The sequence below is a fragment of the Ostrinia nubilalis genome, chromosome 25, assembly GCF_963855985.1.
Source record: "Ostrinia nubilalis chromosome 25, ilOstNubi1.1, whole genome shotgun sequence".
Classification (NCBI taxonomy): Eukaryota; Metazoa; Arthropoda; class Insecta; order Lepidoptera; family Crambidae; genus Ostrinia; species Ostrinia nubilalis.
In genome coordinates, this window is record NC_087112.1 from 1,594,759 (window position 1) to 1,612,920 (window position 18,162).

The 18,162-nt window shown below is 38.7% G+C and overlaps 1 protein-coding gene across 3 annotated transcripts in view; it reads left to right on the forward strand.

The window, feature by feature from the left end:
• Nucleotides 1-18,162, forward strand: part of LOC135084310 (potassium voltage-gated channel protein Shal) — a 126,189-nt gene that overhangs the window by 102,094 nt on the left and 5,933 nt on the right. Inside the window, exons 2-6 of one of the 3 annotated variants that reach the window (XM_063979110.1) lie at nucleotides 12,526-12,688; nucleotides 13,322-13,510; nucleotides 14,500-14,571; nucleotides 15,058-15,210; nucleotides 16,686-16,802. In XM_063979110.1, coding sequence (XP_063835180.1) covers nucleotides 12,526-12,688; nucleotides 13,322-13,510; nucleotides 14,500-14,571; nucleotides 15,058-15,210; nucleotides 16,686-16,802 — 694 coding nt within the window. Of the gene's footprint in view, nucleotides 1-12,525; nucleotides 12,689-13,321; nucleotides 13,511-14,499; nucleotides 14,591-15,057; nucleotides 15,211-16,685; nucleotides 16,803-18,162 lie in introns of those variants that run through there. The other 2 variants (XM_063979112.1, XM_063979111.1) reach the window with 2 other exon arrangements.

Genomic DNA, 18,162 nt, shown 5'->3' on the forward strand with positions numbered 1-18,162 from the left:
CTTTGACCCCTCTCAGCAGGGAAAAGTCTTTTTATTGCTTAAATTATAAAACCTTTTTATACCTTCAGTAGTTTCGCTTCCATTTCTAGAAACATTGCATATTTGCGTAACTAAGTACTGCAAAGGTATTATAAACCTGTGCTTCTAACTATGCAATGCATTATTTTTCAGTTATGTTCCTCAGATGTGTGATTTATGTTGTATTAAATAAAAATAAAATAAAATTCATTTATTTCAGGCCAGGGCCCATAAAATTTCAATAATAATTGCATTAAATAATTAAAATCATATTAAATCAATCAAAATAATAGATACAAATAAATTAAATTATATATATAAATATTAGTATGTGACATTATCAAATCGAAATCTAAAACGAATTATAGCACAATACATATAAGTTTAGGTTGTAGCTATGATATGATGATAACAGTACCTAAATGGTTCCCACCGCTGCAACTCCTGTGTAGCCAGGATGTACAACTTGACCCCAATAAAAACCCAACCAGTGAAGGCCAAGTTTGTCCCGGGGGAAAGTTAAACTGTCATTGGACCCGCAACAAAATATGTAAAACCAAAAATTGTAGTTTATCTGATATACCTACCTACCCACAGGCTACAAAGTTCTCTGTCAGCAAATGATAAAATCATGATGATGCATGGCATGCAAGTCATCATGCATGATAGAATCTGCGCAGCATTCCTCAATATTAGATCAAAACACAACGGATACGCCCACTTTTCTAAGCTGACTGATGCATCCACTCATAAATATGCTTCTGTATATTTTGCCGCGAATGCTCGGGCTTGTGAAAATAAACTACACTATTACGCATCACTTCAGCACGTCTTATTTGGAACATGGACATGTTTATGGTCGACTTTTTGGTGCTCAAAGTCATCAACACAGGATAGTTTGTTATTGTCACGTCAGTAGCTCAAGTGATGAAGTCCCTTTTGGACATTTTAAACTACGCTTCTAGTCCCAAACTAAGCAAAGCTTGTACTATGGATACTAGACTACGGATATAAACATACTTACATACTTTTTTTTGTAAATACATACATATTACAAAGTAACATCCAGACCCGTCACAGAAATTAAAATTCATCATTTCAATTTCTGCCCGGCCGGGAATCGAACCCGATACCTCTCGGCATAGTACCTAGTCCGTTCTGAACCACTACATCAAATGGCCGACAAAATGCTTACTGCCCGACTTTTGTTTGTCTCCTGCCATCCGTTTGGCACTGGAGTCTACCCTTACCCTAGAAATTATTAAAATTTTGATAATCTGTGATACTGATCCTCCTCCTACGTATATTGGGTTGCTCTACGATCTTCAGGCACTCTTCTGCACTTAAAACTGAGTTGAGTGAGACTGTTTTAAGACTTGTTTGAATATGCATTTATTGATATCTCCAAAACCATAAGTTTCCCATTGCTTATAAGATGTGGTACGTGGTACTCGACTTTTTTAGGGCACTTAAACACGTCCAAAAATTGTAATATGGATTGGCCTGTCTCGTATTTGCCTGCCTTGATAAATTATGTGACTCGTGTACAATTTTAACTACCTATATCTTTATCGATTTCTATCAAAATCAAACAAACAAGTCAAAGCGGCGTGGGACTGACTTTATTGTTGAGGGGTTAACAAAACAGCAAAATCACTTCCACACTTCTATTGGAAACTCAACAGGTATCTTTTCTTCGTATTCGGCATGCGCCTGCAAAGCGAGCCGTAATTAAAATTCCTTAGTAGAAAAATATAGGAAGCAGTTTCTTTGGTAAATAAACATCCGCGGCCTTACTGGTTGGATTGGACGAAAGATATATGCGGTTTAACGCTTTATGATGTTGATAATAAAGATGTTTTTGCGTTGTTATACTTAAGGGCTTGACCTTGGTGAGGAAAATGATAGCCGTGGAAACACACGGTGTGGGTTTTGAGACCGGGACGCAGCAGAGAAAGTTTTTTTGCAATATAGTCCAGTAGAATTAGCTTTTAAATCGGAAATAATTCCTACAAAAGATTTTATTGCTTTAATGGCTTCATTGGTTGCCCTTTAAGACTCTCCTAGGTTTTCGACTTCGACGGAGTTGTGCTTAAGTGGTGGGGGCCCCCGAAAGGGGCGCTTTTTCGGTTTTCCGATTATATCGCGTAAAGGACTTACCCTATCGAAAAGTGGTCTTCCTGACGGTTGAAGGGCATTTAATCCTGCATTAAATAAGACCAAATTCATATTTTTTGGACAAACCGTTCTCGTGCAAATGTTCGGCAAAGTAGAAAATATGTGTATAATTAATGACCCTCTCCACGTCCAATAGCTCGTCACCCGTATGCTCCCAAGCCTTGTAAAGGGTTGCCTTAACCAGCATATCCCTGTCTAGGCTCACGAGTTGGATTCGCTTATCCTTGTTCGTTCCAGCCGTTCCTTAACTGCGGTTGCTGCACCTCTTCCTGGCACTCTCCTGAACGACTCTGTGTTACCTACTGTGGCTGCCCCTCTTCCTTGTACCCTCCTGTACGATTGCATTGCTTAGCCATATGCTTGGTCTAAGGTTCGACGCCACAAAATCAACTTCGTACGCGTGAAAATAGTTTAAATACTATTTTCCGTGCTTGCAACATTTTTCTTTACTGCTTCGCCTCTATTAGTCGTAGAGTGATTGTATATATCCTATAGCCTTCTTCAATTTATGAGCTATTCAACACAAAAATAATTATTTCAATCAAACTAGTAATTCTTGAGATTAGCGCGTTCAAACAAACAAACAAAAAACTCTTCAGCGTTTTAATATGAACTTGTTGTTGTTGATTTTTGGCGTCGAACCTTAGACCAGGCATACGGCTAGGCAACGTAGTCGTGCAGGAGGATACAAAGAAGAGGAGCAGCCACAGTAGGTAACACAGAGTCGTTCAGGTGAGTGCCAGGAAGAGGTGCAGCAACCGCAGTTAAGGAACGACTGGGACGAACAAGGATAGGCGCATCCAGCTCGTAAGCCTTGATAGGGTTACACTGGTTGAGGCGCTCCTTTTCAAGACTTGGAAGCCTGTGGGTAACGAGCCATTGGACGTGGAGAGGGTAATTAATTATACACATATTTTCTACTTTGCCGAACATTTGCACGAGAACGGTTTGTTCAAAACATATGAATTTGGTCTTATTTAATGCAGGATTAAATGCCCTTCAACCGTCAGGAAGACCACTTTTCGATAGGGTAAGTCCTTTACGCGGTATAACCGGAAAACCGAAAAAGCGCCCCTTTCCGGGGCCTCCACCACTTAAGCACAACTCCGTCGAAGTCGAAAACCTAGGAGAGTCTTAATGGGCAACCAATGAAGCCGTTAAAGCAAGTAAATCTTTTGTTTGAATTATTTCCGATTTAATCAATTTTTGTGTTTAATTCTACTGGCCTAATAGCGTTTATTATGCTTTAGAAATGACAGGTTTTCTACGATTTATTAATTTAGCTTTTAGTAAAGCTTTTTTGGCAAATGTTTAATATCCTTTAGAAATGGCAGATTTTCTACGATTTTTTAATTTATTTAAGAATTTTTTTTGCTCGCCTTGAATGATTACGTGTTGCACTGTTAAAATGTCTGTTTTAATGTAGGTACTTACACTATGTTTGTTTTTAAATTCTTATTGTTATTTTTCTGCAATTAGTGCTGGAAACTTAAGTACCTAAGAACTTTACATTTCATATAAAACGTAACACTCCCGATTTTGCCCGACTAAACGTTCAGTTATAATTGTCGTCTCTACATTAGGACATGATTTTTCAGTAGGTATTTTCTCGTTAAATAATCGCATCGCCAACGCCCCAACTATTCCTACGTATGTTTACACGTATCTTGCGAAGACACGGCACCGTGAACCCGGTGCGCTGAAAGCTTAATGTATTGTAATTCACGGTCGTGAGAATCGCACGTGTTGATTACGGTACTTTTGTTTTTGAAGTTTTTCTCAAGAATAAACCACTTTAAAGCATATTTATGTTATTATGAATTTACACAGGATCGTGCTATGCTCAGAGTTTCCCTGCGTGATCGAATCAGAAATGAGGAGATCCGCAGGAGAACCAAAGTGACCGTCATAACTCGCAAAATTGCTAAAATCAAGTGACAGTGGGCGGTGCACAAAGATCGTAGAGACGAAGGCCGTTGGGGCAGAAAGTTCTCGAGTGGCTATCACGGGCCGGAAGACGCACGGGCAGGCCTCCTACTAGGTGGACCGACGATCTTTTGAAGGTCGCGGGAAGAACCTGGATGCTAGCAGCGCAGAACCGGTCGTTTTGGAAAGCCTTGGGGAGGCCTTTGTCAGTGGACGTCATTTGGATGAGACGAACGAACAAATGTTGGGATACTCATATATAAAAATTGAAGTTTATTTACTAAAAGCACAGCTTAAAGTATGTATGTATATGTAATTCATGTAGCCAAAGTCCAGTTCGCCAATGGACTGGACTGATCGTAGACGGTGAACAAACTATAATTATCTTCACCGGTCATATCTACTAATAAAATATTCAACAAGTAAACGTTATTGACCAGCGTACAGTCAGAAATAATTACTATGTACTGAATAAGCCGAGTCGACATGTGGATTTCACAAACGGAATAAAAAATGCCATGAAACTTTACCTTCAAGAGAATTCCATGGAAATGCAAGGCTTTTGCTTTGTACATATAAAGCGATTATAGTTTCGATTCGATAGAAATTGAGTCGTGAAATAACTAGCTTTGTGTTCTGTGTTATGCTCTAACAAGATTCTTATTAAATTAGTAGATTTTAGTTCAAAGTATACTTATCATTATTCTGTGGTGCATATAACGTAGAATAGGTATTCTTTGGGGTTTTTTATGCAGAACAAGGCAGGTATTTGACCGTAATCGTACCTGATGTAAAGTGACATGTTGTCTAGGATGGTGATGGACATGGACTAGGATGGATGGACAGCATTAAGTGCTTGGCCAGATTGCACACACTTGCGTGTGGCGGGCGGGACGCGTTGTACTCAAACGTATGAAATCATGAAGTTATTGGATTGTCCCTTGTACGCACTGACCGATATAAATTATTTTTGATATTACGACATTTTCCTAATAAAAAAGTTTTTACATTTGAGCAGTGGAATCACACCTAAGAGAAAGTGCGTTAAATCTGTTACACTTTATAAACACAGGCACTTTAACAGCTTTAATATGACCGCTGAAAGCCCTAAAAACGTGAATCACCTTCAAAAGTCAAGATATAAAGACTGGTTTGAAAGGTCAGGGTCAAAAGCGGTCATCCTTTGTTACCATTACAATGCCTGATTTATGTATATGTTTACAATTGAGTGTATCTGGAAATACAAGATGTTTGCCAAATGTGGAAGATCGGAACATAAAGTTTTCGGGATCTGAAGAAATACAGGTACTTACACGAAGGTCAAGAACGAAGGCCAAAGTTTTCAATAAATTACGCATTAATTGAAAATGTATGATCTCAAAGCTTTGAAAATCAAATTTTACAGCCAACCGAAAACTTTCAGCGCTAGAATTAATGTTTTAACATGGACCTATGCTTGAAGATCAAATACCTATTGTAGGAGATTGGGATAGGAACGGGATGGGATACCTTCGATTGAGCAGACTCCACAGGACGGTCCAAGCTTGGTTCTTCTTTCACTTTCACAAACACTTGAATTTTTATTGAGTTGAGTTTAGCGCGCGATTTGGGTTTATTTGAATTGGTTTATTTTGGATACTTATTTAGTAATTAACGCCCAGATAGGTAGGCGAAGCGGCGCGTTGCGATGCGAGAGCGAGACTGAAGGTGGGAGGGAGAGGATAGGAAAAGGACTGTCAGAATGAGTGATAGAATAGTGTGACATGAGTTTGAATTGCATGAGGTTTTAATGCTGGCGCGTACAACTCCCCCGGCCTAGAGGTCTTCCTCTAGATTGAGTAGCGTTTGTAAAAAAAAATAAAGTTAAAAACGTAAAAAAACATGCGTTAGAGAGAACTAAACGAGTTAAATTAGCGTTAAAGTTGTGTTAAATTAAAGTTAAGGTTAAAATAAAGTTAAGAACATTATTTGAGTTACTGTAAAGGAAGAGGACAAACTCTAACTACAGGCCGAACATAAGTACCGGTTGCAGTGCGAATCTTTAAGGTGCGAATGATTTTGTCCTTTCCGGGATATACTTCCACAACCACACCCAATGGCCAACAAAGAGGATGCGCATTGTCATCTTTTATAACAACAACAGAGCCCACATCTATCGGTTTGGTCACCGTATTCCACTTTTCACGGCGTTGTAGAGAAGTTAAATACTCCTGACTCCAGCGACGCCAAAAGCTTTGCACTAATTTATTGACTAACTGATAACGCGTTAACCGATTGTCAGAAATATCAGAGACATCCTCTACTGGTAAGAATTTCAGTGGAGTTATATTGAGAAAGTGATTGGGAGTGAGAGCGGATATATCAGATGGGTCAGAGCTAAGAACACACAATGGTCTACTATTCAATAAGCCTTCTATTTGTACAAGTACAGTGTTGAACTCTTCGTATGTTAACACTTGAAGACCAATAACTTTATAAAGATGCGTTTTTACATAACGAACATTTATCTCCGTGATGCCGTTAAAGTGCGGACCATATGGTGGACTATGAAGAAACTTAATGCGTTGTTCAGCCAAATGTGAACTTAAATAATTTTTGTGAGAGTCAGATTCTAAAAGAGCGTAAATTTCGTCAAGCTTGCGTTTAGCGCCAATGAAGTTAGTACCTCCGTCGCTATATATCATGGAAACGGGGCCTCTTCTACAAATGAATCGACGAAAAGCGGCGAGAAATAGATCAGAGCTTAAGTCTGAAACTAACTCTATGTGTAGAGCCTTAGTTGTAAGACAGCAAAATAAACAAATATAAGCCTTCTGGCTTTTAACACCTCTGCGGCGAATGTGAGTAATAAAGAAGGGACCTGCATAATCGACTGATGTATAAACAAAAGCTTTAGCTTCTGAAACGCGGAATGATGGCAAGTCGCCCATAAGAGGGTTTGTAGATTTAGGGTTTAAACGAAAACAGATATTGCATTGATGCACTCTTTGACGTACTAAGTTACGTGCGGAAAGTATCCAAAATTTCTGTCTAAGCAGACTGAGTAGAAGTGAAGGACCAGTATGTAAATTACATACATGAAAGTAATCAACTAAAAGTTGAGTGAAGCGATGTTTATGCGATAGAATGATTGGATGCTTTTGTCCATAGTTGAGTTGAGAGTGAGTGAGTCGACCTCCGACACGAAGTATATTATCAGAGTCAATGAAAGGGTTAAGTTTGAGAAGCGATTTGTTAAAGGGTTTATTATTTTTAATTGCGTGCATATCTTGAGTAAAAAATAGTGCCTGTATATGGCGTACTAAATAGAGTTCAGCGAGTTCTAAATCAGAGGATGTAACCACTCCGTTTGAACGTAGTATTTTAGCGAAGCGTAACACGTACACAGTAGCGCGTAATAATTTTGGGTACGTGGAAATGCGATCAATTAATCGATCGAAAGGGTGAGAGTTCGATTGAGAGTTTGTCTCTGAAACAAGAGCGATAGTTTTCTCTTCCAGTCGAACACTGTTAGATGAAACTTGAAATGGCTCGATAGGCCATTGCGAGATTGGCTGAGCTGTCCATTGAGGAGAGTGAAACCAATTTAATTGATTTAATAATGCTTTAGGAGTTACAGGTCGCGATATTACATCTGCAGGATTTTCATTTCCATTAACATGATGCCAAATTTTTGCGTTGAGTTTCGAATTAATTTCAGTAATTCTATTCGCAACAAATGTGTGAAATTTGTACGCGGGAGAATGTATCCACGTGAGAGTGACAGTCGAGTCTGAAAATGCGTAAATTGAGTTAACAGGATAACGATTCTCTATACTATCGCGAACCGATAATAAAAGATTTGTTAAGAGCAGCGCTGCGCACAGTTCAAGCCGCGCAAGAGATATTTTCTTTAAAGGCGCGACGCGCGATTTGGATGCGATAAGAAAGACTTCACCGGGTGAATCTGCATCAGAGCTCACGCGCACATAAACCACAGCTCCGTAGCATACTTCGCTGGCGTCCGCGAAGCCCATGATAGTGACGTGGCAACCCGCGGTGATTCCTATATGACGAGATATTTTTAATTGCGATAAATATTTTATCTCACTATCAAACCGATTCCATTTATTTTTTATTGAGTCTGGAACTGGCTGATCCCATTCAAGTTCGCGCTGCCAGCATTCTTGAATTAAGAGTTTGAGAAACGCTGTCACAGGGCCTAGCAAACCCAAAGGGTCGAATAATCTAGCGGTTGCGGAAAGAATCGTGCGTTTTGTGCATTGGTCAGAGTTAGTAGAGTTAATTTTGTAAAGAAAAACGTCATCATTAGGAAGCCACTGCATGCCTATGATTTTTGTCGTAATTTCCGAGTCAGTGTCAAAATCGACGAGCTGTGGATTTTTATGCGAATCGGGAATCCTATTTATAAGCTCAGGGTTGTTCGAGATCCACTTAACCATTTTAAACCCCCCGGCCATGAACATCTTAACCATTTGATGGTAAGATTGTTCAGCTTTTTCTAACCCGTCCATCGATGAGACATAATCGTCCATATACATACAGGATTGAGCTTCAGACGCGGCGATAGGATAATTCGCGCGCTCGTCCTCAGCGAGTTGGCGAACGACACGCATAGCGAGGTAAGGCGAGCTAGAAACGCCAAAAGAAACCCTATTGTATTGATAAGTATCAATCGGTGCTTCAGGATCAAATCGAAATAATATGCGTTGAAACGGGTGGTGATTTTGATCAAGCTTTACACAGAAATACATCTTTTCAATATCAGCAGATAAAGCGACTGAGAAAATGCGTAAGTTAATTAAAAGATCAAAAATATTACTTTGTAAGTTTGGGCCAGTGTAAAGAACATCATTTAACGACTTTCCAGAGGTTGTTTTACAACTTGCATCTAAAACGACTCGAGTTTTTGAAGTGAGTTTATCTGGTCGGTATACTGCATGATGAGGTATATAATAATTTGGAGTATTTTCCTCTGAATTCGATGCGTTTTCGAATTTTGACAGAAAACCGCGATCGATACAGTCTTGAATATTTTCATTATAGTTAGTGCGTAAGCCCGGAGTTGAGTCTAACTTTTTTTCTAAGTTATAGAAGCGACGCCTAGCAGTAAAATAAGAATCGCCGAGTTCTGATGGGTCGAGTTTAAATGGCAAAGAAACGGTATACGTCCCAGAGTCGTCGCGAGAATGAGTTGATTGGAAAATGTTTTCACATATTTCGTCGTCAGGGCTGATGTGTCTCTTAGTAGGTACACTTTCAAGCTCCCAAAAGCGTTGCGTGAGTGATTCTAATGAGTGCGAGTCTACATTGCAAAAGAATGCTTTATTATCATTGCGTGAATGAGCTGAGTAGCACTGAGCGCGTCCCATAGCGAGATATCCGAGCGTGGTTTCGATAGCGATGACAGAGGATTGCGGTGAAGTTATTTTATTACTACCTAAAAGAAGCGGGAATATCTCATTGCCTAACAAACAATCGATTTCAGCAGGGATATCGAAGCTGTCATCAGCCATAGGAAGACCTTGTAAATGCGATAACTGGGTTATGTCAACCCTTACATTAGGTAAATAATCGGTTATTGTATCAATGACGCGTGCGTTTATTGTGTATTTACACCTGGGATCAAAGCGTGAGGCAATTGTGAAAGATACATATCCTAGCGACACACTTTCAGACTGACCTATGCCCTTAATAGTGGTAGGTAGCGGATTGACTTTTAAGTTCAGTCGCGCACAACATTTATTTGTGATAAAGTTGCTCATCGAACCTGTGTCTAGAAACAGGCGTAATTTTTGACACGTCTTATTATTGTCATAAGTATACACTGACGCGGTGGGTAATAAGACCGTGGTACTAGATTCATCAGCGATCGACGGCGTGACTGCAGAGAGAGATACATTGTTGGTTGGCATCGATTGCAACGGCGGCGTGACCGGACCGGGCGCGGACATGGACGCGTCGGTCGGCGAAAGCGTCGCGCTGCAAGTCAGCTGTTGTGACGTCATAGGTCTATTCACGTTAAAGTTATCTATATGAATAAGAGTGTGATGTTTACGTTGGCAAACTGAGCAACGATTTTGAGATTTGCAATATTTAACATTATGAAAGCCCAAACAATTGAGGCAAAAGTTACATTTTTTCACTAAAGAGTAGCGAGTTGGCGCATTTTTCGAGCGAAAATAACTGCATTTGAACAGGGCATGTTCAGGTTCCGTCTTACAAAGTTGACAATTCTTGCGTACAGCGGATGGAGTGTATGAGCCTTGCGAATTCGGTTGAGATTGGAAGTAATGTTGATTGGGTTTTACTCCAGAAGCTGTATTAGAAACAAACGACTGTGTCGGTTTCGAGTTTTTAGACTGCGATGCGAAATTCGTTTTATTATTAACGTACGGCTTATACTGCGTAAAACATAAGCGTAAAGCATTGATCTTATTCTGTTCTTTTATAAAAGTCTTGAGATCATTAAACGTAGGCATTTTTACGTGCTTAATGGATTGTTCAAATAAATTTAGAGTGTCTTTGTCTAATTTACTGAGAGCAATATGAGTCAAAATGAAATCGGAAAGGTCATCAATCTGTAAACGTCGTAAGGCAGCTTCAGCTGAGCAATACTGTTCCAAAAATTCATCTAAAGATTGCGATTTGAAGTTTATTAATTGTTCCAAATACATAGAGGCTTGTACTCTTATGTCTTGGTATTTTTCTAATAGGTTGTTCCAAATTATGTAATAGTTCTCACCAGTAGGTGGAATACCCGAGCAAATTGTAAGTGCTTTTCCGGAAAGTTTTCCTATAAGGTATTGAGCCTTTTCACCTGGAGACAAACCAGTGTTCTCATGAATAAGCGTTTTAAAATTTTGGTAGAAAACGGGCCACTTGGAAGGGGCTCCGTCGAAAGAGACTAGTTCTAAAGGCGGTAATTTTTTTACGAAATCCTGTTTGCGACGCTCTGTGTTGGCCTTTAGTTGTGCGATGGAGCTTTGCACCGAAAGGATGTTACAGTACAAATCGTCAAACGAGTTGAGTGCGGCAAATGTAGGTTTGAGTTCCTCATCATTTTTCATATAACACAAATTAAGTTCGTCAATAGTATCAAGAAAATCCGATCTTGTTTTTTCAATCGAATGCATGCGAGACATGAAAATTTGTTCAATCTGAGGGTCGGAGACCTTTAGGCTGAGGTCGTATAGTTCCTGAACCCTCTGAAAAAGCGCTTCTTTTTTAGCTTCAAGCAAATTAATTTTGCGTTTTACTCCCTCCATTGTATTGTAGGTGAGCAAACACACGCACGAGAGCTAGCGTTAAAAAATGAGTTGAGTTGAGCGTATTTATTTATAATCCAGTAGGAAAATAAAATGCGTAGCGTATGTAAGCGAATTTGAAATTGAATTGAAATAAAATTTTAAAAGATTGAATTTAAAAAATATACGTGTTTACAAACGAGTTGACGTTTGAGTGAATAGCAATTTCTAGAATGTGCCAAATGTCAAACGAATCGAACTTTCCAGAAAGAATGTGTCACGAGCGAATTTTCTAGAATTTTCTAGAGGGTTGTCAAAATGACGGATGCGTGAAAATGTGTAGTTGTGATTTTCTGTAAGTGTAAAGGATAGGAAATGAACCATGCGGCTCGGTAGGACCAGAAAGGAGTTGTAGGAGATTGGGATAGGAACGGGATGGGATACCTTCGATTGAGCAGACTCCACAGGACGGTCCAAGCTTGGTTCTTCTTTCACTTTCACAAACACTTGAATTTTTATTGAGTTGAGTTTAGCGCGCGATTTGGGTTTATTTGAATTGGTTTATTTTGGATACTTATTTAGTAATTAACGCCCAGATAGGTAGGCGAAGCGGCGCGTTGCGATGCGAGAGCGAGACTGAAGGTGGGAGGGAGAGGATAGGAAAAGGACTGTCAGAATGAGTGATAGAATAGTGTGACATGAGTTTGAATTGCATGAGGTTTTAATGCTGGCGCGTACACCTATACATTGCTTGCGTAGTAGGTACCTACTAAATATTATTCGAACGTTGTGTATTTTGATTACTTTGTGTGTGTGAATTTCTAATGCGACACTAAGTTTCGAACTCTGCGGTGTTTCCGGGCGGATACGACCTGCAAGCTTTCAAGAAGAGAGCGTATCTTCACCTTAAACGCCGGCAACGCCCCTGGGTTTGCGGGTGTCTATGGGCGACGGTAATCAGTTACCATCAGGTGATCCGTCTGCTCGTTTGCCTCCTGTCACATAAAAAAAACTCAGCGCATTAGTTGGCATCTCTGTATATCTCTATGGTTAGGCTATTGCACATATTGTCTCTTTGAACTTTTTAATCATTGAGTTATAATGTAGTACGTAGTAATATTACTTCCTATTTAATGGTATTTATCTCTCGTTTCAGTTACGGAGACATGGTGCCGGGCACGATAGCCGGCAAGATCGTGGGCGGCGTCTGCTCGCTGTCCGGAGTGCTGGTCATCGCGCTGCCCGTGCCCGTCATCGTGTCCAACTTCTCCCGGATCTACCACCAGAACCAGAGGGCTGATAAGAGGAAGGCTCAGAGGGTATGTACACAGCCATTGTTACTTCTTATTGTAAATTCAGTCAAGGGTACCTAAATCATAAGGGGTGAATCACCTGTTTAGTCTGCACTCAGGAGGACTTGATGAGTGCTGCTGACAACGCTACTCTTGTGGCGGAGTTTTGGGGTGACACTGTGTGTGTAGGTTTGTTGTCGATATGAAAAGAAGAAGACCTGTTTAGTCACTGCGTATACCACTATGCACTGCATAGTATACAGCTACCAGTTACTTCGTCCTGAAGTCTGTTTAAATAAATGCTTAGTCACAGCTGATATTATGTTTTTTGACTACTGAGATTCGTGTCTATAAAAAGATTGGGAAACCTGTTATAGATAAACTTATTTTGATAAGATAAAATAAGATAAGATAAGATAAGATATTTATTTGTCAAAGGGGATTCCAGTATACAACAAATGCAGGTAAAAACATTGGTACAAATCTCATCCCTAAAGCCAATTTCAGAGTTTTCGAAGTTGCCGATCTATCGATCTAAGCTAGGTACCGTTTTAAGGAATGTGAATGGTCACTCCCAAAAAAGTGATAAACTATTAATAAAATATGGCGAACTAAGTGATAACGATTAATATATCAAATTTTCGCTTTAAACCCTTCCAGAAAGCTCGTCTCGCCCGCATCCGTATCGCCAAGGCATCATCAGGAGCCGCCTTCGTATCCAAGAAGAAGGCAGCCGAAGCCCGTCTGGCTGCGCAGGAGTCAGGGGTGGAGCTGGACGACGCTGGCCGGGACGAGGACATCTTCGAGTTGCAGCACCACCATCTACTGAGGTGTCTGGAGCGCACCACGGTAAGAGACGAGAATAGTTGACCAGAAGAATCTTGGGCATTTATCTGGGAGATATTTGCACAGCTTGGAAATACAAGAACCTTGGGTATACTGATCTGGAAATCCGAAGATTGAAGAGCATGGTTTACCAGCAATATTGGGTATTATCTTACAGAACAGTAGGTATTATGACCAGTTTGAAAATAGAAGAATCTAGAGCATCCTTAACATTTGTTCGGTGAAGAGCATGTCATCAAAGTACGCGTGAGATCTGAAGGTAATCACAGTCTTTCCATTTAGAACTCCTCGCCTGAAGACTTAGCTTTAGACACTTTTAGGCTGAGTTGCACCACCTAACTTTAACTGTAACTATGACGATAATCGGTGCGTTTTGTATGGATTTGACAGATTTTTGACGTTTATCAAAGTTAAAGTAAGATAGCGCAACCCAGCCTTAGTCACTGAAAGACTTCTCTTGCTTGACGAGTAATTTTAGTTGAAGCAGAAGTTCGAACTAGAAGCTTTTTCAAGAGCGTTAGGGGTGAGTTCTGTTTGGTGAAGCTCTAGAAATCATTACTGGTAAGATACTTATGATAGCACTTTGGAGCACTACGAGGATTTTTTTTGTTTTTGATAGTTTTGATCCTTCAACACCGAAGCTGCACTCTTCGCCTGCATTTCAGGTGACGCATGTTATTCTTTAACTTAACAGGGTATGTATAGACAGTTAGAAGTTAAGTATTTTAATGCTATAAGCTGCATATAATCTAATCTCAAACTAAGCTTAATTTCGGCTCTGTAGATCTACATATTATAACAAACTTTAATCACTATGCTTTAAAGCTTCACTTATAGCAACCATAATACTCAAGAAAACACCTTTTATTCCCTTTACACCTGATGACCATTTAGCTGTAGGCTCATTATATACATGCCATACACGTATATATACATATATATATTGTATGTTATGTATATTGCATGTAATACTAATACTGGAATGACCACAGATCGGGCCAAGCGACTTGCCGGCCTCGCACCTGTCTCGATTGCAGGAAGACTCGGACTCCTCCCAAGACAAAGTATGGACAGCAGTATACCGTAAGAATTACAAACAGTGACGGGGTTTTAGGCTAAACTTGCATATTAGATGGGACTTGTACAGAATAGTAAGTATTCTCCAAAAGACTCCCAGTTGTTTGTTATTCAAGCTCCTGATTATTTAAAGCATATTACAATGCATTTTTTTGTATACATTATACATGTGTGATCAATTCTTAAATTAAAGATAAGTAAATTCTCATTCTTCATTTAGTATAAGAGTAATTTTTATGTGTTACAAAAAAGTTAATATCAAAGAAGCTTGCAATTATAATTTTACGATATATATTCCAATCAATACAATATGAGTCCAACATAGTATCAACAATCCATTTTATCAATCCTCTAATCGCAACTTTTGCAAAATACAAACTTGACTGTCCATTCCAGAAAGATCTGATCGTACTTAAAAGGGTGATAGGCCGGCCATACTCTTGATGTATTATGGACCCGCTCCCCGTTTCCAGGACCGGGAGTTCGTGGAGATGGAGAACCCCTTCAACGGGGCAGCAAAGCGGCCGGGGTCCCCCTCCCCTCTCGCGTCGCCCGCGCACTCCGGGCGCGCGCCCGCTCTTCTGGCGTGCTGCGCGCGCTGCGGCTGCTGCCCGCAGAAGTACCAGGTGATGTTTGGAATATTATATTATTTTGCAATATGGGTCAAAGAATAAAACGGTTGTACTTATATTTACTGCAATTTTTGAAATGTTATGACAGTAAGAACAGTTTGACGATTCATGCTAATCGTTTTCAAGCTGATGATTATACTATAACTTGAAACGTAAACGATAATAATTAAAATTTAGCACTTTGTGACTGAGAAATTGCCAATTTTTAAGGTGGCATAATTAATGTCGTAGTTAAAATAGACAGTATTGGATATTTACATCGTAAAATAGATATACAAGACATAAGATATAATAAGTATACAAGTTATTATTATTCAATGAATGTTTAATACTTTTAAAAGAACAAGTTGACTAAAACTTAATATGACTGTCAACATTATCATTTTTCTTAGCTATTGTCTTAGCTACAACAATTAATAGTTTTTTCTTAATTAACGGTTCTATTGTTAGTTTTTGTTGAATTTTTGTAGTGTATTTTACAGACTTATACTTTTAGCCTTATGTATAACTTATGCCCTTAAGTGACACTCACGTGTAATTTATTTGGAAATTCGCCAATATATTTAATGCCTTCAGCGTATCGTGATTTTCTTGCTTTAGTTCCTTATTGTTTTATTTTTATCGTTCTTGGAACAGAAGCGTCGTCGATCTGTGCGGTGTATAAGCCCTTTAAGGCTACCGCTCCGTACAGGCCCTATACGAGAGGTACTATGTTGTGTCAGCTGACAGTCACTATCATTGTCGACCTTATTACGTAGGCTACAAAAAGTGTTTTAGCTTACCTCGTAATAATGGTCAGATCTGTTGCTTGTGGCTAAGTTTTTTTGTCAGATGATGTGCTATCAAATATTAAATATATAAATTTAAGCTTTCTCTTGTTGTATATAAGCTAATATACATTACTCCAATGGCTAGATGCTAGAAAACAGTGTATATTATGTTTTACAAATAGCATAATAAAGGAGAATAATAAGCTCGAAGAGTGATAACGTAGGTATAAATGTTTATATTACAAAAGCTAGGAACTAAGTTGAAAGAAGAACTAATTATTAATAGAGTTAATACTGTTACAATCATGTCATTATAGTCGAAACAGTTGGTGAGTATAGTTACGTAAATTAAGATTGTATTTTTTATATTCAAGTATTTTTGACTGAATGCCAGCTCTGTACACATCACTAAAATTAAGTTATTATATTGATTTTGCTAACGAATAATAAGTTTGTATTTATTAATACTTAATACTTGACAGTTCTACATAATTATACACTTCACAAAATGTAGATTGAGAATTTTAAAAATAACCACAAAGCTGAGCACACTACATGAGTTTACAAAAGACACGTAGATTTATAATTGCGTAGACACACAAAAAGCATATTATTTTAGGCTAAGTTTTTTTCTTATTATAAATTTTTGGTTGAAAAATCTTTTTAAAACACAGCTCAGTATCGAATTGGCTCTGACAGGTCCTGCTTTTAGACTCGAGTAGAAAAAGTCGGCTGAAAGGCGCTCGCCGATACACCGCCACCTCGCGGCCTTCTGACACGTCTGTTTCGGCCGCACCAAGCGAAGATCCCCTACCAGTATGTTTGTCGGTGTTATCACGCAGTGATGAAAGGGTTAACGATTATAAAGAAAAGGAGTTTAAAATAGTATTGAGTTGATTTAAAAATTTTATTTTTATTGGTTTTATTATTTTATATGTGTTTGGATAAGTTGTTCTAAGAATAGGCGCACACCGTTGATTTTTAGTTGGCCGATAGTTGTGCCCGATTTCAAGTTGTATGAAGAATCGGCCAAATCGAATCGGCGTAGTGTGCGCACTCCCATACATGCCCATACTGATCAACAGCCCGACTAAACTATCGGCCGACGAAAAATAACGGTGTGCGTTTTGACTATTTGTTTTCGTCGTCTGGTTTATAAGTTGTGTTAATTTTGTTACTAAATATTTACTGTATATTGTGAGCATTGTGATGGTCTACACAGAAGAATGAATACTGGATCCATTGGCTTTATTAGATAATAATAGTATAGTTTCTGACAACTGACGTATAATGAGAAAGTAATGTAAGATTCCGTCTTGAAACGTTGTGTGCTGGATTTGAATATTGACAAAAAGGTGCAGAAAGGGGCAAACTGTTCCAGAGCAACCGGCTGCCACTCTGTTAATTCAGTGGTAAATACAGAAATATAAATAAGTATATGGGAACACTATAATGCTTTGCTGATTCGTTTATTTCATCTGTAGGTAGGTGGGTTTTGTTGGTGCAAAATATAATTGGAATCCTGATATTACGTAGTCCATCAAAATGTCTCAGATACGTCACTAAATAACTTTTCCTCACTGTGTGATAATAGCCGAAATATACAAAATTTGAGGCTTTAAATGTCTGCAGGGTGTTGGCTGCAATATTATATATCGCTTCAAAAACTATTATACTGGAGTATGTCTGTTATATGTTGTATAAATGTCATATTATTTGGAGCTTGCGCTACGGTATCGCTATATTGTAAAGCATTTTATTTATTAGTGTGAGGTATATTTAATTTTGTATCCTGTATGTAGGTGTCTGTATTTACATTCCTATTTATTATTATGTATTTATTGTATATTGTAACTCTTGTCGTTTTATACTTTGAAACTGTTACTATTATGAAAACAGGTTTAAGACGACAATTCGCTAAGTAGATCCAGGAGTGTTGATAATGTACATAGGTTTAATATATATATTTATAAAAGGATGTCGTTGGAATGTTTGAGTGTTTAGCTAAATACTTATATATGTTGAGACTTATACTATGACATGATGTTTCAACGAATATGCCAACACACTGCACACATTTTCAATAAAATTGGCAGTAAAATATATAACTAGAAACGCGAAATTAACACATTTTATTTGCTTTCGGTAATCCAAGTCAACTCAGAGCATTAGCCAT